Genomic DNA, 21273 nt, shown 5'->3' with positions numbered 1-21273 from the left:
TTATTTGACAATAACAACTTGTATTTTTTTATTTAATGAAATATATAATATTACTTTTAGTTAATGGAAATAATTGTTGTGAGAAATAGTAACAAAAGAAGATAAAATCAACGTAAAAATAGAATAAAAATTTTGATTTTACATTTGCTGTTTTTTACATTTTGCAGTAGTTTCTATAAAAATATAGCAAATATTAAATATAGATATTAAAAAATGAGCTAAAATAGTATATTACGTACTGACTTTTAACTTTATGTCCATCAAAAAATTATTTACAAATTACATCATTAATAATTTTTTAATACGTGCTTGAATCTATCCGCTTGTATCAATAAAATTATAAGGGCCAGAATAGATTCAAAATACTAAAAATTAATGTTAGTTTTTAAATTATTAATTTCATTGTTTATACAATATAGTGACAAATACAACGTACCCTATAAAAGAATTTAGATCCAAACTGAAATCCATGTTGAAATCCATGAAATCTTAATGGTGCTTGTGTTATTTGAAAAAAAAATTGTAAGATCTGCATTGAAACAATGAATAATTTAATATACTGTTATTACTTTGTTTACGTTAAAATTTTTATTAAGGTATTCATCAAATTTATATTAAAACTTACATTTTCACGTATTTCGACATTGCAAGTAAAATGCGATATTCTATTTATAAAATCTCCCGTTGCATTTGCCTAAAATTAAAATTAAAATTAAAATTAAAATTTTCAACATTAATTAATTAAAAAATTTTTAATAAAGAAATAGAAATAAATGCGTTTAAAAATTTAAACGTAGAATCCAATACCTTGGCGCTAACTTTCTCGCAGATATAATTGATTATGAAAAGTCTGACGATGTACCAAGCAAGCCAAAATATGACTATGATGGTGATTAAGATTGCTTTTTCAGCGACATAATGTCTGATGAAAAGAGTACTAAAAAATTGACGGAGAAACTCCGCTATAATACCAAAATAGCATACCATCTTGAAAGTCATTTCTACTTCGAATATTGAGTTTATTTCAAGAGAAATTCTATGCAATTCTAAATGAAGATGTCTGCATAAACGCGATAATGTTTTAATTAATGTTATTACGCAATATTATTACAATGATATACATATAATAATAATTAAATTTACATAGATACTTACATAATGATCCATGTTATATATTTACTGGTTGGAACATTCAGAAGTCCGCGTTGATGCAACACGAGACTTCCCGAAGCTCGTTTTGTTTCTGTCGTCAATTTGTGAAGATGTTCATTGATATGATCGAATTTCAATCCTATATATCTAAATGTAAAGAGATTATTCAATTAATGAAAGTGATTTGATAATATATATTATATAAATTAAAAAGAAAATCTTCTAAAGCATTTAAGCTTTTTTTAATATAATTTCACTTTATGCGTAGATTGATAGAAAAATTTTCATGTATCATCAATTTGGACGTCAAAAAGAGATTTACCAACCCAAGAATACTCGCAAAAATCAGATCGTTGATAATATTGACATGAGAACAAAAGTTCATCATAAACGTTAAACAGATCGATGTTAAAACGTCATAATAATCTCGCCACCGTATGTAATCGCTACAGTTTAGTAATAAGGCTATCACGGACCATCCTAGGACGATGCGTGTTATTTTTTTACTTAGTTCTTGATAGTTCGTCATTATTCCGATTTTTTCCAGTGTGTCATCCACGATAGCGAGCTTTTTTAGACAGTTTCTAAATTTCTTACGCAAAAGGATAAGATGATATGGATAAGTAATGTCTATCCAAACATTTGTCGCGAAGCACTTATTTATTTTATATCAAAGAAGTGATAGAATATTACTATTCAAATAGTAATTGCATTATACACATTAAATGTATGACAAAAGCCAAATAAAGTTAAGAAAGAAATAATTTTATTGTATACAAAAAAGAAATTTTTTAACAACTTGTTCTTTATCGCAAATTTTTTTATTAAATTAATATTGTAAAATATTAAGTGTAAAATGTTAGATCAAAATTAAAAAAGAAGACTTGAATATATTTTTGTAAAGTAAGATTTTTCAGATTATTTACTCCGCTATAGTTAGACATTTTTTACTACAATTAAAATGACGTATTGTTAACTTGTGTAACATGTTAAAATTTCTTACCTTATCATGATATATTGCAAGAAGCATTGATAACAGAGTCATCAAAGTGTTTAGGAAAATGTAAATTCTATATTCGAAGGAATCATTACATATATAGGACAATAATTTGTTTATCATGGTAAAGCAATAAGCCGGCCACAGTAACAGAATGTAAAGGAAACTAAACCAAATTCTTGGATTCCCTGCGGGAAATTCTATAATTCTTAAACCGCACATATAACTGATTGACAACAACGGCGATAAAATAGGTCGAATACTTTTTGCCATGGCGGACACCGTCGCGATTATGAATATATCTTCTCTGCCGACCGCGGATGATAGAGTGAATCGTCGTAATTGTAATTGCTGCACTCACGTATATTAAAATAATCGATCCATTGAATTTTACATATGGCGAATTAACAAAATTAAGACTGCTGACAAGTCCGTCGCATATTTCCATATAAAACAAATAAGTTTATGATGTGAAGCAAGGTTTATGATGAAAATTTATACTCTTAATATCCTTGTTTTTTTTTAACTTTGTTAATTCCACTTTACATATATTTGAAAAATTATTAAATTACAGAAATTGCTTTTACTATTTTATTATTATTAAATGATAACGTAATAATAAAATAAAATATAAATATAAAATGTATATTTATAATTTTTCTACTTCTTATTTAATATAATAAAATACTTTAACACTACTCTTATATAGAATGGTGGAATTATAGAAAATGGCATTACAATTAATTTTATGAATTAGTAAAAACTATATTTTTCGACATAATATATGGGATTTTTTATGAAGAAGAAAATTATTGTAAGAATTAGCAGAAAAGAGATAAAACTCGTATTAAAGGAAGATAAAAATTATTAATTCTTTACTCTGTAACAGTTCCTGTAAAAAAAGGCAATGATTAATTCTGAGTGAGAATATATAACCACTAAAAATATATTTAGATAAAATTTGGATAATACGTACCAAATATTATAGTTTACTGTTTATCATACGTCTTTTTAAAAGTTGTTTACATTATATTAAATTATTCATTGTATATATTTGTATTAATATTTTTTGGTGTGTCTACGTTTGTGTGACTCTGTATTAATATAACTAAAACAGTTGCAACAGAAGCAAAGAACTAAAAGAATAATTTTCTTTCATAAATCCAGCTGTTTATAATTAATATTGATATGACAATTACAACGTACCTCGTAAAGAAATTTAAAGCCAAACTGGAAAAGTCCAAGGCCGCAAAATTTGAGTGGCGTTTGAACAATTTGCAATACAAACTGTGTAATCTATATTAACACATGGTCTCAGCTTATTATTTAAATAATACAAAATGAATTTTATTTAGCTAACTTTTATTAACACTTACGTTTTCATGAATTAGACCATCATAATTAGTATGTGATAATTTATTTATAAAACGTCCTGTTGAGTTTGCCTAAAATTGAAATGTGCAAAATTAAGTCAATTTTAATTTATTATACAATTAATATTAATTAAATTTAAAATTAGTATCACTTAATAATCAAATAACAAAAGTACATTCTAAAATGTTTTTTTATACTTGAACAAAGAACCGATACCTTGATGCTAACTCTCTCACACGTGTAATTAATGAAGAAAAGTCTGAAGATGCTTTGACAAATCCAGAATAAGACTAGGACAATATAAACTATTTTATTTCCTGTATAATTGTTGATAAACATTACGTTGAAAAATTCTTGAAAATCCAGCGTTATGAAAGCGAAATAACATCCCATTTCTAAAGTCATCCGTATACCGAATATCGAGTCTACTTCACGAAACACTTTGCGTAACTCGGAATGTAGGTGACTGTGTAAACGCGTGATATTATTACTAGATTTATTGTATTAATTGAATTTAATATGATCAATAGAAAAAATTTACATAAACTCTTACAATACAATCCATGTCATACACCCGCTTCTCGCAGTTTTTGGAAATAAGATTGGCCATTGATGTGAAAGCAAGGGATTTTCTAGAGCCCGTTTTCTTTCACGTTTGTTGTCTTTTGTTAAACTGTCAAGATATCTATTGATTTGATCAAACTTCAATCCTATGTATCTATATAGAGGAAAAATTAATGGATATGTAGATAATCATTTGACAATCATTTGACAAATATATGCAAATGTATGATCGAATTTTTTTTGTTGAAATCTTTAGATTATCGTACATAGTTATTTTTTATATAAAATTTTCTCCATGTATATTAGAAAGGTTTATGTCTGTATGCGTAATATAATGTATTAGGTAACCAAAAGGTTTGTTAAATTTTTTATATTAAATTTAATCTAAAGAACTGCACATACTTTTTTGGTTATCTGATAGTTTTATAAATTTATGTATACGTATAAATGTACCAAAATAATTATTGTGTAAAGAATAAACTAACCCAAGAATGCTCGCAACAATTAGATCGTTGATAAAGTTCATATATGAGCAATAATTGGATAAAAATGGAATACAGATACTTGTTATAGTATCATAATCATCATAGTGCGCTTTCAAATATCGAGCTTCTTGACTAGTTATCAATACGATTATTGCGGACCATCCTAAGACAAGTAATATTATTCTCAATTGTAAGTTGCGATAATCCGTTGTTATTCCGAGTTTTTCCAATGTACCGTCGATCATAATGAGCTTTTTTAGACAATTTCTGAATTTCTAACATACAGAGATCATATGCAACACATTATTAGTATACTTTGAAAACATTGAAAAAAAAATATTGAAAAAAGTATAATAAAAATATAGAGAAAAAAGCAAAATAATAGTCTTACAAACAAATTTAGTTACGAGTTATACAAATATTAACATTCTTTATGTTAACATACTCTTACCTTATCATGATACATTCCCAAGGCAATTGACAATAATGTTATAAAATTATTGACAACTTGGCAAAAACGGTATGTGTTAGAATAATGAACTGTATAAGGCAGTACTTTACATATGTATATAAAATAATAAAGTAACCATAATAACAATATATACAGGAAACTAAACCACGCTCTCGCATCTTTTGAAAACTTGATGATCTTCAAACCAAACACATAATTAAGTATCAGTAGCGGTGATAAAACCGATTGAATATTCTTTGCCATAGCGTATGCCGTCACAATTCTAAACTATACTGCACACTTTTCTTGTCAGCAATCATACGGCAACGATAGCGGATCTTATAATCGTTACATTTATATATAATTGAATGATCGATTTGCTAAACTTCATACTTGTAAGTTATTAAGGACTGAACATTCCCGTCGCGTGCTTTTATATCAAACAAATAAGTTCATAATGCAAACATTGATGTTGCACTTGGCATTTTTGTTCTTTATTTTTTTACTTGGACAATTACGTAATACTCTATTTGTTTATATATAATACTATTATACATTATTAAATGAGCTTAAAAATTCATCAAAAATTAAAAAGATGAGAAAGGTAATAATATCGATTTTATATCAATGTATTAATATAAATCAAACACGTAAAACAATTTTTTTAACCAATTTCTAAATGTGCAGCAAAAGTAAAATGTGTTAATACTGTGATACATATGAATATTTTACACTTTTATAGCAGTTTTTTTTTATCAATTAAATATTATGAAAAATTATAAATTATTTTTGTCGCACATTTCTTTATTTTAGATACTTACAATTACAATCACTATATCTATGCATGGTAAAGTGATCTGCTGAATTTTATACATTTTGAGCTATGGAAATACGTCGAATGTATATACGTCATGTATTGTATTTTCAAATGAAACAAATACATTCATGACGCAAATGTCAATGTTATTCTTGGCTTTTAGCTTTTTATTTTTTTACTTGAGCTATTTCGTGCATACAGTACTGTTACAAATATTTAAAAATTTTGTCGATAGAACGTATATTTTATATTCTTTAAATAAAATATTTTTATAAAATGACTTTATTGAACTATTTTAAGAAAGAAATTGAAATATAAATGAATTTGATGTACAAATAATAGTGTTAAAAATAATAGTGTTAAAAATATTATTTATTTATCTTGCAGCGTTATTCTGTAAAAAGATAACAAATATTAAATTAAGAGATTTTCAAAACATATTGGGAAAAAATTTTATTACATACTGAACATTATGTTGATATCCATTTTCGTTGTTATGTATTTTATTAATCATTATTTTTTTAAAATGATTACTTATTTATGTGCGCTTGTATTAATAAAACTAAAACAGTCGCAACAGAGGTACAGAACTAAAAAATAGTAATTCTTAATTTTTGTTTATTATGAATTAATTTATTTGTTGTAAATAATTAAAACATACCCCGTGGAGAAATTTGTAGCCAAATTGGAAGAAGCCCATTCCACAAAATTTGAGTGGCGCGTGAGTCATTTGCAAGAGAAGTTGCGAGACCTGTTAATATAATAACCCGAGAAAAAATGGTATAATTGGTCAAATATAAATATATATAATTAGTTATAAAAAGATCTAGCATATGTAATTTTATATGATTATATAAAATATTACATGTTATCAGATCTTAGATAACTAATTATATAATATATATTTACATCTGACCATATTATACTATTTTTTCTCGGGAACTTATTTAACATACGTTGTTTAAAATTTTTGCTAAAATGAAATTTAATATTTATATTAATAACATTAATATTAAGACTTACATTTTCACGAACTTCGGCATCATAAATAAAATATGATATTCTATTTATTAAACTTCCTGTTGTATTTGCCTAAATTTGAAATGTGTAAAATAAAATTGAAATTGCTTTGAACAAATTAACGTAAAACTTAACATTACTTAATATTAAAATAATAAAGGAAAAACTAGTCGAAAAAAATTAATTTGTACATCGAATATATTGCAGTTAAGAATAATCGTAGTTATAGTGTAATTGTTGAATGAATTGTTTAAACTTAAATATAGAATTAATACCTTGGTGCTGACTATCTCGCATATATAATTAATGAAGAAGAGTTTTAAAACATTATGAGAAAACCAAGATAGAATGACGAAAGTGTATAATATTTTATTCCTTTTGGTATAATTGTTGATGAGGATTATGCTGAAAATTTCACGTATGTCCAACGCTAACCAAGCAAAGTAGCATCCCATTTTGAATGTCATTTGTACTCCGAATATTGAATCTACCTCACGAGATATTTTACATAATTCCAAGTGAAGATGTCTATGCAAACGTAATATCAAATCTTACTGCGTGATATCGCCGCAATTAACAGAATTTATAAAATCTCACTTACATTATAATCCACATTATATATTTGTCACTCGAAATTTTCGAAAGTCTGCATTGGTGTGAATGTAATACTGGATTTTTGCAAGTCTGTTTTATTTCATGTTTATTATTATTTGCAAAATTCCAAACGTGTTCGTTGATTTGCTCAAACTTCAATTTTATATATCTAAATACAGAAAAATAATTCATGAAATTTTTCTTAGTAAATATGTGTAGATATATAGTATATAATACTAGTAAATATTAAAACAAGGAAATCTAACTAAGGTTTCATTTGTAATAGCAATACGTCTGAAAAATAACGGGATTTATTTTTTAAATTTTTTTTGTGTAAGCGTAGTGTATGCTAATAATTAGTGGTGCTTTGATTACTATTTCGATGTTTTGAAGCGTTTGCGACGTATCGTTAGAACATGGTTTGAATATTTATAGCTGGGAAATTAATTTCCTTTACACGACATCTGCACATCGTGTCGCAGTCGTACGTGACTTTTGACCAAAAAACATATAGTAGTAATTGATTATCCTTTGTATTTATCTGATTTGACTCTCTGAGATTATTTTTTATTTCCAAAATTCTAAGTACTCCAAATTTCGAAGAAAAAAATTTGCTACGATAAATTTCAAATAATATTCCAGCCATTTAAGCAGATTGTTAGAAGTTTATTCACGCGGGGTTGATTGTGTTTAATATTGTATTGATGCTGAAAAGACATACCTTAAATAAAATAAACGATTTTTACACACAATTAATTTTGATATAGGTTTAATCCCATCAATTTTTACAGACACACTGCAGTTTTATAAATTTTACATATTAGAAGATATACCAACCCAAGAATACTCGCGATAGTCAGGTCGCTGATAGCATTAATATGAGAGCAATAATTTCGCATAAAGATAATATAGATAGCTGTTGCAATATCAATGTCATATTCAGTTGTTATCCCGATTGTCGCCCCACAGTTTGCTAATATGACTACTATACACCATCCTGAGACGAGCCGTATTGTTCTCGTACGTAGCTTCTGATAATTTGATGTTGTTCCAAGCTTTAGGAATGTGTCATCCACAATATTAAGCTTTTTTAAACAGTTTTTAAATTTCTGACACAAAAGAGCAATACCCAATAAATAAATTACCTTATATTTTAAATAGGTACATAAACAATAACATAAACGAAAACATAAACGAATACATATACAATAACGATACATAAACATTATGTTTTTATATTTTTTTTTAAACGTATACATTATCACTTTTTTAATTTTTAAAATGATTTTTATTAAATATATTGAGAAAAAAAATTAATTAAGAATTTAAATCGTATTAATATGTAGAGCATTTTATATTTTTGTAGCAATTTTTTAATACACAAATAATACGAACAATTGCCAATTGAAATTTTTATAACTATTTAAATTATTAAAACTATTTGAATAAAAGCAAATTTATTTGTTATTAATTTATAATTGTGTTAACACTTTCTTACCTTATCATGATATATTCCAAATACAACTGACACTAATATTGTAAAAAGGTCCAATCCGAGGCAAATATAATATTCAATATAATGGGGTTTATTAACAAAATGTAACAGTACTGTGGTGCTCAAAAGAAAGTAATAAACTGACCAAAATATTAATACGTATAAAATACCAAACCATGGGTGAGGGGAGTTTATAGGAAATTCAATAATACTTAAGCCCGATATGTAACTGATTATTAATAGTGGCGATAAAACTGTCTGAATGCTTTTGATCATTATGTATATTGTTGCAGTTCGAGCCCTCACTTTTTTGCTGACCGTGTAATGCACTAAATGATGAAGCGTCTAACTTTATAATTTCAATTAAATTTTTTCCAACTAAGTGAACTGCGTATAGATACACGTGTATTCGCTGTTTGCTGCGCGTGACTTCGCATGAGGCACGACTCTGTCTCTTGATTGCGGCACTTATGGATATTGAAAACATCGATCTACTGAATTTTACACGTCATAATCTAACAAAGTAAAAATGATAATGAATGTGTCACGTATATTTTTACGGAGCAAATATACATACGACTTAAATATCAACTATTCCCTATTTGTAATTTTCCTCATTGCATGTTTATACAATACTGTCGTATATATATACATACATACATTGTATACAATATATATTACATGCAAAATATTATATGTTGATTCAAAGTATTGTACGCATATAACTTTAACTATAAATTTTTTAAAAAATTTTCTGATTGTGTATGCGCTTGTATTAATACAACTAGAACAGTTCCAACAGATGAGACAAACTGAAAACAATAATTTTTTAAAAATATTAAATTAAAATATTAAAGATTAAATGTTACTATATTTGTTCATATATTAGTAATAATTAGGGCGCGGATGTTCGTGCACGATCCCGTGTCGCGCGCAGAGAACCGCTGCGTGCGAGTGAGTCGAGTATTCGCTAAGGTAGCATTTCTCGAGAAGACCCGATTGTCAATTCATCCGAATTCAATACATCTATCTCACTCGCACGCAGCGGTTCTCTGCGCGCGACACGGAATCGTGCACGAACATCCGCGCCCTAGTAATAATTGTATGATAATTATAATCGTACACCATAAATAAATTTGTAGCCAAATTGGAAGAGCCCAATCCCGCAAAATCTGAGTGGCGACTGTTTTATGTGTAGCAGTAGTTGTAAGATCTATTAGTACAATATAATATAGAGACATTTATAATTCTGCATTTTAAAGCTAAACTAACAATAAGACATACCAAGTAGCAAGCAGTCATTATCTGATGATCTTTTTGCCATGCTAATTACTAATCATGACGCCATAATCGGTTATTAAGACGACAAAATAATGTTAGATAATGATCGTTTGCTACTTGAAATAGTTTAACAACATTTGCTAAAGTTATATTACGACTTACATTTTCACATGTTTCAACATTGTTCAAATGAGAATGTGATATCTTATTTAGACAATTTTTTGTTGAATTTGCCTGAAATTGAAACACGCAAAAATAAATACAAGTCGTTTAATTTAGTAATCTAAAATTCAACACAATTAGTAGTCATACAATCAATTAAAAACACAAAAATTTAAATAATTGCATTTCAAACATAAACACAAATTCAATACCTGATTGCTGACTTTCTCGCACACTAAATTAATGATGAGAAGTTTCAAAATATTGTGACAACACCAAAATATACTAAGAATAGTGTAAAATACTGTGTGATTTTTATAATTGCGGATGAATATCACATGAAAAATATTATTAAAATCAATTGCCATGAAAATAAAATAACTTCCCATTTTGAAAGTCATTTCAACTCCGTATATCGAGTCTAGCTCGCGAGATATTTTGCGTAATTCTAAATGAAGCTGTCTACGTAAATATGATATTAAAATTAGCTGCGCAAAATTTGATTGACAATAATTACACGAATAGTCTTACATTATAATCCATATCATCCATTTGTTGCTTGAAGTTTTCGCAAATTGTCGTCGAGACGTATGTAATACGGTATTATCCCAAGCTTGTGTCATTCCATATTTATTATTGTTTGCCATACTTCTAAGATGTTCATTAATTTGATCAAACTTTGCGCCTACGTATCTAAATATATTATAAAGGAAAACTGGTAATTAATGATTTATATACATAATAATATATACAAATATATTATAATTGAGTTTTTAAGAAATTTTAAGAAGTTTTAATTTTTTCTCTCTAAAAGTAATATTTATATATTTAAATACTGACCCAATAAAACTTGTCATTGTTAGATCTCCTAAGAGGTTAATATGAAAGCAATAGCTCATTAAATAAGAAATATAGATATCTGTCATAACGTTAAATTCAGACATTTGTATCATAAGTATGATATGCACATTGTTTGATAATAAGGATATTATAGACCATCCTACAACGACCCATATTACTTGTTTACGTAACTGCTGATAATTTGTCATTATTCCTAATTTTTCCAGGGTGGTGTCCACAATAATCAACTTTTTCAAACAGTTTCTTAATTTCTGGTGCAAGAAAAAAGAAAAAAAGCAAATTTATGATACATATACGATAACACTAGATAAATATTAGGTCTGTCAAAGTTTGATTCGATTTTTAATAGGTATCGCTAGAATTATTTAATAATGACAAAATTACTAAAAATGTTCATGTATTATATTTTGTTGCAAACTTGGCATTCTCAGCTGTAATTTTGATGTGTTTGATGATTTGATCTGTTTCAAATTAGTTTCTTTTAATTGAGCTTACAAACATAAAATAAATGAGCGTCGAAAAGTTCATTTACATATCATTATGTTATTTGAGTTTTAAGAAGTTTTTAATATTTTCTGTTATTATGAAAAATATTTTTAAATATGGAAAAGCCGCTGTAATTTGCAAAACAGTTAGAAAATGGTTTCCAAATTTTCGATGCTGCAATTTCAATCTTAATGAAAATCTACAGTTTGGACGCCATGAGGGTGGGTGATGATGCAATCCGCAATTTATTCAAAGCAAACCTACTAATTTTGAAACGACACTGAAAACGATGGTAATTATTTGATTGATTTGTTGAATCAAAGTATCTATTAATATTAATAAAATGGTTGCATTTTATTGAAAAATCGAATCAAAATTGTTGATAAATTCAATGTACAGTGTTTTTGTCAGAATATCATTTTTTGCGTAACTTGTCATAATTTTGGTTTTCAAAAAAATGTATTATAATTTACATATGTTATTGTTAGATATATATCATATATATTACAAAAGTTGTTCACATTTACTAATGATTAATGTTAATCTACTTCCAATTATAAAATTGTCGGAAAATGATCAAGATCAAGATTGTTACAAAATCGGTTATTAAAAAGGATTATGTAGACATTTTTACCTTATTGTGATACATTCCAAACAGAATTGATAATAGCGCTGTGAAATCGCATAACCAACAACGAATATAAGATATATTAAAGGTATGTAAATGATATATTATTGTAATGTGCACTCTGAGAAAATAATAAATTGACCATAATGACAGTATGTAGAAGAGTCCAAACCATGATCTTAGATAACGTATCGGTAACAAGAAAATTTTTAAACCAAACACGTAATTGCTTATTAGCAACGGCGACAAAACCGTTCGAACACTCATGTCATGGCAGATATTGCGAACTATCCGTTCCCTATCGACTGCACTACAACTTCAAGTCGACTTCGTAATTATAATTGTTATCCTAATGCACATTAGAACTATCGATCCATTGAATTATACATATTGCGATTTATGAAAAGAGGTCTGATAATAGATAAGAAACATTTTTAGATTAGAAATTAAATTTATATGTTTTTGTAATACTTGTTTAAAAAAATTTATTATTAACGAAGAAATATACAATAGAATTCTTTTCACTTACAATTAGTATATTTATAATGACTATAATATTATTATAAAATAAGTATTATTATTTAATGCGCTGTTGTTTAATATGATAGTAGAAACGGTACGCACATAAAACGGCACAAAATATATTTTAAAGGTATACTACGTACAGAATATTGCATGCATACGATGTAGTTTAAAATATTTCTACGTATGTTGCTTTAGCTAAATATTTTTTAAAAAATTTTCTGATTGTGTATGCGCTTGTATTAATACAACTAGAACAGTTACAACAGACGAGACAAACTGAAAAACAATAATTTTTAAAAATATTAAATTAAAATTAATTTAAATATTAAACTAATTTAAATATTAAATTAAAAATGATTTAAATATTAAATTAAAATTAAAGACTAAATGTTGCTTTATATCATATATTAGTAATAATTGCATGATAATTATAATCGTACCCCATAAATAAATTTGTAGCCAAATTGGAAAAGTCCAATCCCGCAAAATCTGAGCGGCGACTGTTTTATGTGTAGCAGTAGTTGTAAGATCTATTAGTACAATATAATATAGAAACATTTATAATTCTGCATTTTAAAGCTAAACTAACAATAAGACATTCCAAGTAGCAAGCAATCATTATCTGACGATTTTTTTGTCATGCTAATTACTAATCATGACGTCATAAACGGTTATTAAGACGATAAAATAATGTTAGATAATGATCGTTTGTTACTTGAAATAATTTAACAACATTTGTTAAAGTTATATTACGACTTACATTTTCACATGTTTCAACATCGTTCAGATGAGAATGTGATATCATATTTAGAAAATTTTTCGTTGAATTTGCCTAAAATTAAAACATGCCAAAATGAATACAAGTCGTTTAATTTAGTAATCTAAAATTCAACACAAATAGTAGTCATATACAATCACTTAAAAAGAAAAAAAATTTAAATAATTGCATTTCAAACGTAAACACAAATTCAATACCTGATTGCTGACTCTCTCGCACATTAAATTAATGATGAGAAGTTTTAAAATATTGTGACAACACCAAAATATATGAAGAATAGTGTAAAGTACTGTGTGATTTATATAATTGTGGATGAATATCACATGAAAAATATTATTAAAATCAATTGCCAAGAAAATAAAGTAACTTCTCATTTTGAAAGTCATCTCAACTCCGTATATCGAGTCTAGCTCGCGAGATATTTTACGTAATTCCAAATGAAGTTGTCTATATAAATGTGACATTAAAATTAGCTGTGCAAAATTTGATTGACAATAATTACACGAATAGTCTTACATTATAATCCATATCATCCATTTATTGCTTGAAGTTTTCGCAAATTGTCGTTGATGTACATGTAACACAGTATTATCCGAAGCTTGTGTCATGTTATATTTATTATTATATGCCATATGTTTAAGGTGTTCATTGATTTGATCAAACTTTGCGCCTACGTATCTAAATATAAAAAAAAACTGGTGATTAATGATTTATATACATAATATATATTCAAATGTATTATAATATAGTTTCTAAAAATTTTAAGAAGTTTCAATTTTTTAATTCTCTGAAAATAGTATTTGTATATTTAAAATACTGACCCAATAATAATCGTCATTGTTAGATCTCCTAAGAAGTTAATATTAAAGCAATAGCTCAATACATAAGTAATATAGAAAACTGTCGTTGTTTTCAAATCAGATATTTGTATCATAAATATGATATGCACATTGTTTAATAATAAGGATATTATGAACCATCCTACAACGACCCATATTACTTGTCTACGTAGCTGCTGATAATTTGTCATTATTCCTAATTTTTCCAGGGTGGTGTCCACAATAACCAATCTTTTCAGACAGTTGCTAAATTTCTGGTGCAAGAAAAAAGAAAAAAAGCAAGTTTATGATAATGCACGATAACAATAGATAAATATTAGGTCTGTCAAAGTCTGATTCAATTTTTAATAGGTATCGCTAGATTTGTTTAATAATGAAAAAACTGTTAAAAATATTTATGTATTATATTTTGTTGGAAACTTGACATTTGCAGCTGTCATTTTGATGTTTGTTTCAAATTAGTTTGTTTTAATTTATTACAAACATACAATAAATGAGCGTCGAAAAGTTGCATTTACATAACATTATGTTATTCAAGTTTTGAGAAGGTTTAACATTTTTTGTTACTAATGAAAGTAATTTTAGATATAGAAAGGCCACTGTAATTTGCAAAACAATTAAAAAATGGTTTGCAAATTTTTGATGCTGCAATTTCAATCTCAATGAAAATTCACAGTTTGGATGCCATGAAAGTGGGTGATGATGCAATCCGCAATTTATTCATAGCAAACTCATTAATTTTGAAACGACATTGAAAACAATGAAAATTATTTAATTGATTAGATGAAGCAGTGTTTATTAATATTAATAAAATGTTTGTATTTTATTGGAAAATCGAATCAAAATTTTTGACAAATTTAATATATAGTGTTTTATTTAGAATTTGATTTTTTACGTAAATTATCATAATTTTGGTTTCCAAAAGAATAAATACATATGTTATAAGATATACATATTACATATTATATTACATAACTTATATATGTTATTGTTTTATATTTTTTATATATACTAAAAGAGCTGTTCACATTTACTAACAATTAATGTTAATCTACTTCCAATTTTAAAATTGTCCGAAGATAATCAAGATCGACATTATTACAAAATCGCTTATTAAAGAGGATTTTGTGTACATTTTTACCTTATTGTGATACATTCCAAATAGAATTGAAAATAGCGCTGTGAAATCGCACAACCAATTAAGAACAAAATTTATATTGGAGTTAGGTAGAAGAAATATTATTGTAACGTACACTCTGACAAAATAATAAATTGACCATAATGACAGTATGTAGAAGATTCCAAACCATGGTTTTAGATATCGTATCGGTAACTGGAAGATTCTTAAACCAAACACGTAATTGCTTATTAGCAGCGGCGACAAAACCGTTCGAACACTCATGTCATGGCAGATATTGCCAACTATCCGTTTTCTATCGACTGCTCTTCGAGTCGACTTCGTAATTATAATTATTATCTTAATGTAAATTAAAACTATCGACCCATTGAATTATACATATTGCGATTTATAAAAAAAGATCTGATAATACATGAGAAACATTTTTAGATTAAAAATTAAATTTCTTTGTTTTTGTAATACTTATTCAAAGAAATTTATTATTAACTGATAAATATACAATAGAATTCTTTTCCCTTACAATTAGTATTTACTAAAATTGTTATATTTATATGAAATATTTTGAAATAATATATTTATAATTATTATAATATTATTATAATATAATTATATTATATTATTATTTAATACGCTGTTGTTTAATATGATAATAGAAACAGTACGCATACATCGGTCAAAAATATATTTTAAAGGTATATTACGTATAGGATATTGCATGCAGATGATGTAGTGTTAGATATTTTTACGTGTGTTGCTTTAGCTAAATATTTTAAAAAAAATTTTCTGATTGTGTATGCGCTTGTATTAATATAACTAGAACAGTTCCAACTGATGAGACAAACTGGAAAAAAGTGATTTTAAAAAAATATTTAATTAAAATATTAAAGATTAATTGTTGCTTTATTTATTTATATATTAGTAATAATTGAATGATAGTTATAATCGTACCCCATAAATAAATTTGTAGCCAAATTGAAAAAACCCAATTCCGCAAAATCTGAGTGGCGATTGTTTTATATGTAACAATAATTGTGAAATCTGTTTGTATAATATAATAGAGACATTTATATATAATTTATATATAATTCTGCATTTTTAAAACTAAACTAACAATAAGATATTCCATGTAGTGAGCATTATTTGGCGTTTTTTTTGTCGTCGTAATTAATAATCATGACGACAATATGTCAACATTATAATAAACATTAAAGTAAACAATATAATAAAATAAATGACTTCAGATAATGATTACTTGCTACTTGGAATAGTTTAATGACATTTGCTAAAGTTATATTACGACTTACATTTTCACATGTTTCAACATCGTTCATAGATTGCGATATTTTATTTAAGAAATTTTTTGTAGAATTTGCCTGAAATTGAAATAAGCGAATATGAATGTAAGTCGTGTAATTTAATAATCCAAAATTTAACACAATTAGTAATCATATAGTCACTAGAAAAGAAAAGAATTTGAATCAGTGTATTTAAAACAAAAATACAAATTCATTACCTGATGGCTGACTTTCTCGCACGCTAAATTAATGACGAAAAGTTTTAAAATATTGTGAGAACACCAGAATATGTTACTAATAGTGTGCAATACTGTATAATTTGTATAACTGCGGAAGAATGTCGCATGAAAAATATTATTAAAATCAATTGCCATGAAAACAAAGTAACATCCCATTTTGAAAGTCATCTCTACTCCGTATATAGAGTCTAGCTCGCGAGATATTTTACGTAATTCCAAATGAAGCTGTCTACGTAAATATGATATCAAAATTAGCTAAGCAAAATTTGATTCGCAGTAATTACAATAATTACACGAATAGACTTACATTATAATCCATATCATCCATTTATTGCTTGGAGTGTTCGCAAATTGTCGTTGAGGCATATATAACACGGTGTTATCCCAAGCTTGTGTCATTCCATGTTTATTATTGTTTGCCATATTTTTGAGATGTTCATTGATTTGTTTAAATTTTACGCCTATGTATCTAAATAAAAAAAAAGTTAATGGTTAATGATTTATATACATAATAAATATACATTCAAATGTATTATAATAGAGTTTTTAAGAAAGCGAAAAAGTTTTAATTTTTTCTTAAAATTGATAAAAGATTAAAACTTATTAAATTTTTTAATTCTATGAAAATAATATTTATGTGTTTAAAGTACTGACCCAATAATACTCGTCATTGTTAGATCTTTTAAGAGGTTAATATGATAGCAATATGTGAATAAGCATGTAAGATAGATAGTTGTCATAGCGTTATCATATATTTGTATCATAAGTATGATTTGCACAGTGGTTACTATAATGGATATAACAAACCATCCTACAACGACCCATATTACTTGTCTACGTAAATGCTGATAATTTGTCATTATTCCTAATTTTTCCAGTGTAGTGTCCACAATAACCATCTTTTTTAGACAATTTGTAAATTTCTAGTGCAAGAGAAAAAGGCTAGTTTATCATAATTCACGATAACAATAGATAAATATCAATCGTGTAAAAGTTTGATTCAATTTTGAATTTAAGATATTGCAAGAATTGTTGAATAATGAAATAATTGTTAAAAATGTTTATGTATTATATTTTGTTGCAACTAGACATTCTCAGCTGTCATTCTGATGTTTGTTTCAAATTAGTTTGTTTCCATTGAGCTTACAAACATAAAATAAATAAGCGTCGAAAAGTTGCATTTATATAACATTTTGTTATTTGAATTGTGAGAAGTTTTTAAATTTTTTATTGAAAGTATTTTGAAATATGGAAAGGCTGCTGTAAATTCTAAAATAGTTAGAAAATGGTTTGCAAGTTTTCGATGCTGCTATTTTAGTTTTAATGAAAATCTACAGTTTGGATACTATAAAGGTGGATGATGATGCAATCCGCAATTTATTCATAGCAAACCAATTAATTTTGAAACGTGATCGAAAACGATAGTAATTATTTGATTGATTTGTTGAATCAAAGTATTTATTAATATTAATAAAATGGTTGTATTTTATTGACAAATCAAAATTGTTGATAAATTTAATGTACAGTGTTTTTTGACAGAATTTGATTTTTTGCGTAAATTGTCATAATTTTGGTTTTCAAAAAAATATGTTATAATTTATATATGTTAATGTTCGATATATTTTATATATATTAAAAGAATTGTTCACATTTACTAATGATTAATGTTAATCTACTTCCAATTCTAAAACTGTTGGAAAATAATGAAGATCAAAATTATTACAAAATCGGTTATTAAAAAGGATTACGTAGACATTTTTACCTTATTGTGATACATTCCTAACAGAATTGATAATAGCACTGTGAAATCGCACAAGCAATTAACAATAAAATATATATCAAAGTTAAAATATGTTATTGTAACGTTCGCTCTGAGACAATAATAAATTAACCAGATTAGCAGTAAATATATGAGTCCAAACCATGGTTTTAGATGACCTGTCGGTAATTGGACGATTCTTAAACCAAACACGTAATTGCTTATTAGCAGCGGCAACAAAACCGTTTGAACACTCATGTCATGGCAGACATTGCGAACTATCCGTTTTCTATCGACTGCATTGCAACTTCGACTCGACTTCATAATTATAATTGTCATCCTAATGCACATTAGAACTATCGATCCATTGAATTATACATATTGTGATTTATGAAAAGAGATCTGATAATAGATGAGAAACATATTTGAATTAACAATAAAATTTATATGTTTTTGTAATATTTGTTTACATAAATTTATTATTAACGGAGAAACATACAATAGAATTCTTTTCACTTACAATTAGTAGTAACTAAAATTGTAATATTAATATGAAATATTCTAAAGTAATATATTTATAATTATTATAATATTACTGTAATATAAGCTTTATTATTTAGTATGCTGTTGTGTAATATGATAATAAAAACGGTACGCACATATAACCGTCACAAATATATTTTAAGAATATTACGTGCAGGATATTGTACGCAGACGATGTAGTTTAAGATATTTCTACGTATTTTGCTTCAGTTTAATATTTAAAAACAAATTTTTATTCGGTGTATTCGCTTGTATTAATATAACTAAAACAGTGCTAATTGATGGAATAAACTGGAAAACAGTAATATTTTTAAACAATTAATTTTGCTTTATGTACTCATATATTGGTAATAATTGCATGATAAGTATAATCGTACCTCATAAATTAGTTTGTAGCCAAATTGGAAAAACCCAATTCCGCAAAATCTGAGTGGCGATTGTTTTATATGTAACAATAGTTGTGAGATCTGTTCGTATAATATAATAGAGCCATTTATATATAATTTTACATTTTTAAAACTAACCTAACAATAAGATATTCCATGAGCAGTATTTAGCGTTTTTTTGTCATCCTAATTCATAATCATGATGATATTATGTCAACATTATAACAAAATAAAACACTTTAGATAATGATTACTTGCTACTTGAAATAGTTTAATAACATTTGCTAAAGTTATATTACGACTTACATTTTCACATGTTTCAACATCATTTATAGATTGCAAAATTTTATTTAAGAAGTTTTTTGTGGAATTTGCCTGAAATTGAAATATGCAAATATGAATATAACTTGTTTAATTTAGTAATCTAATATTCAATACATTTAGTAATCATAGAATCATTAAAAAAAAAAATTTTAAATAATTGCATTTCAAACGTAAACACAAATCCAATACCTGATGGCTGACTTTCTCACACGTTAAATTAACGACGAGAAGTATAAAAATATGTTGAGAACACCAGAATATGTTAAGAATAATGTGTAATACTGTATGATTTGTATAACTCATGAAGAATGTCGCATGAAAAATATTATTAAAATCAATTGCCATGTAAACAAAGTAACAACCCATCTTGAAAGTCATCTCTACTCCGTATATGGAGTCTAGCTCGCGAGATATTTTACGTAATTCCAAATGAAGCTGTCTACGTAAATATGATATTAAAATTAGTTGTGCAAAATTTGATTGACAGTAATTACAATAATTACACGAATGGTCTTACATTATAATCCATATCATCCATTTATTGCTTGGAGTGTTCGCAAATTGTCGTTGAGTTGTATGTAACACGGTGTTATCCCAAGCTTGTGTCATTTCTTGTTTATTATTGTTTGACATCATTTTGAGATGTTCATTGATTTGATTAAATTTTACGCTTACGTATCTAAATATAAAAAAACTGATGGTTAATGATATATATATACATCATAAATATATATTCAAATGTAGTATAATAATATTTTTTAGCAATAGAAGAAGTTTGTCATTAAAATTGATAAAAAATTAGAATTTATTAACTTTTTTAATTTTCTAAAAATAATATTTATGTCTTTAAAGTACTGACCCAATAATACTCGTCATTGTTAGATCTTCTAAGAGGTTAATATGATAGCAATATGTGAATAAGCATGTAAGATAGATACTTGTCATAGCGTTACAATCATATATTTGTATCATAAATATGATTTGCACAGTGGTTATTATAATGGATATAACAAACCATCCTACAACGACCCATGTTACTTGTCTACGTAAATGCTGATAATTTGTTATTATTCCTAATTT

At 26.4% G+C, this 21273-nt stretch overlaps 3 protein-coding genes and 2 long non-coding RNA genes across 9 annotated transcripts; all 5 read right to left on the bottom strand.

Annotated features, from left to right (window-relative positions):
* Positions 1–221: 221 nt before the first annotated feature.
* Positions 222–2695, bottom strand: LOC136998397 (uncharacterized). Its single transcript, XM_067350970.1, has 7 exons — positions 2156–2695; positions 1479–1744; positions 1156–1299; positions 808–1060; positions 626–694; positions 437–529; positions 222–365 (listed from the first exon to the last, which is right to left on the bottom strand). Exons 1-7 carry the CDS (start codon positions 2420–2422, stop codon positions 288–290), a joined length of 1170 nt encoding a protein of 389 aa, XP_067207071.1. The 5' UTR covers positions 2423–2695; the 3' UTR covers positions 222–287.
* A 161-nt stretch (positions 2696–2856) lies between these two features.
* Positions 2857–4924, bottom strand: LOC136998398 (uncharacterized). Its single transcript, XM_067350973.1, has 7 exons — positions 4573–4924; positions 4077–4241; positions 3740–3989; positions 3526–3594; positions 3356–3445; positions 3126–3285; positions 2857–3041 (listed from the first exon to the last, which is right to left on the bottom strand). The coding sequence occupies exons 1-6, from the start codon at positions 4815–4817 to the stop codon at positions 3187–3189; spliced, it is 918 nt and encodes a 305-aa protein (XP_067207074.1). The 5' UTR covers positions 4818–4924; the 3' UTR covers positions 2857–3041; positions 3126–3186.
* A 1041-nt stretch (positions 4925–5965) lies between these two features.
* On the bottom strand, positions 5966–14217 carry LOC105676288 (putative gustatory receptor 28a). Of its 5 annotated transcripts, XR_010888962.1 has the most exons (10): positions 10393–10551; positions 10073–10162; positions 8953–9761; positions 8292–8563; positions 7462–7623; positions 7136–7388; positions 6864–6932; positions 6502–6591; positions 6305–6430; positions 5966–6234 (listed from the first exon to the last, which is right to left on the bottom strand). XR_010888962.1 is itself a non-coding variant. In XM_067350969.1 (9 exons), the coding sequence occupies exons 3-9, from the start codon at positions 9223–9225 to the stop codon at positions 6371–6373; spliced, it is 1179 nt and encodes a 392-aa protein (XP_067207070.1). In that variant the 5' UTR covers positions 9226–9761; positions 10073–10162; positions 10393–10551; the 3' UTR covers positions 5966–6370. The 5 variants fall into 5 exon arrangements, 2 of the variants coding, with proteins under 2 accessions (XP_067207070.1, XP_067207069.1); XR_010888960.1 differs by having other exon boundaries at positions 6502–6932; XM_067350969.1 differs by having other exon boundaries at positions 5966–6430.
* A 1702-nt stretch (positions 14218–15919) lies between these two features.
* LOC136998399 (uncharacterized) lies at positions 15920–17350 on the bottom strand. The gene is made up of 3 exons (XR_010888964.1): positions 17161–17350; positions 16952–17020; positions 15920–16685 (listed from the first exon to the last, which is right to left on the bottom strand). It is a non-coding gene; the product is annotated as an uncharacterized lncRNA (long non-coding RNA).
* Positions 17351–18868: 1518 nt separating this feature from the next.
* On the bottom strand, positions 18869–20849 carry LOC136998587 (uncharacterized). The gene is made up of 3 exons (XR_010889174.1): positions 20711–20849; positions 20383–20632; positions 18869–20244 (listed from the first exon to the last, which is right to left on the bottom strand). It is a non-coding gene; the product is annotated as an uncharacterized lncRNA (long non-coding RNA).
* Positions 20850–21273: the final 424 nt, after the last annotated feature.

This window comes from Linepithema humile, chromosome 3 (assembly GCF_040581485.1).
Source record: "Linepithema humile isolate Giens D197 chromosome 3, Lhum_UNIL_v1.0, whole genome shotgun sequence".
Taxonomy (NCBI): Eukaryota; Metazoa; Arthropoda; class Insecta; order Hymenoptera; family Formicidae; genus Linepithema; species Linepithema humile.
This window is presented reverse-complemented; position numbering and strand designations above follow the sequence as displayed.

Coding starts and splice junctions, on each gene's coding strand:
- LOC105676288 (XM_067350968.1), bottom strand. CDS start 9,225: ATGATCAAAAGCATTCAGACAGTTTTATCGCCACTATTAATAATCAGT. Junction 7,624..8,291: donor ACTATCGCGAGTATTCTTGG/GTTGGTATATCT, acceptor TTCTGTATTTAG/ATATATAAAATTGAAGTTTG. Junction 6,933..7,135: donor GCGAGATAGTCAGCACCAAG/GTATTAATTCTA, acceptor TTTCAAATTTAG/GCAAATACAACAGGAAGTTT.
- LOC136998397 (XM_067350970.1), bottom strand. CDS start 2,422: ATGGCAAAAAGTATTCGACCTATTTTATCGCCGTTGTTGTCAATCAGT. Junction 1,300..1,478: donor ATTTTTGCGAGTATTCTTGG/GTTGGTAAATCT, acceptor CTTTACATTTAG/ATATATAGGATTGAAATTCG. Junction 530..625: donor ATGTCGAAATACGTGAAAAT/GTAAGTTTTAAT, acceptor GTTTCAATGCAG/ATCTTACAATTTTTTTTTCA.
- LOC136998398 (XM_067350973.1), bottom strand. CDS start 4,817: ATGATCGACGGTACATTGGAAAAACTCGGAATAACAACGGATTATCGC. Junction 3,595..3,739: donor GTGAGAGAGTTAGCATCAAG/GTATCGGTTCTT, acceptor TTTCAATTTTAG/GCAAACTCAACAGGACGTTT. Junction 3,446..3,525: donor ATGGTCTAATTCATGAAAAC/GTAAGTGTTAAT, acceptor GTGTTAATATAG/ATTACACAGTTTGTATTGCA.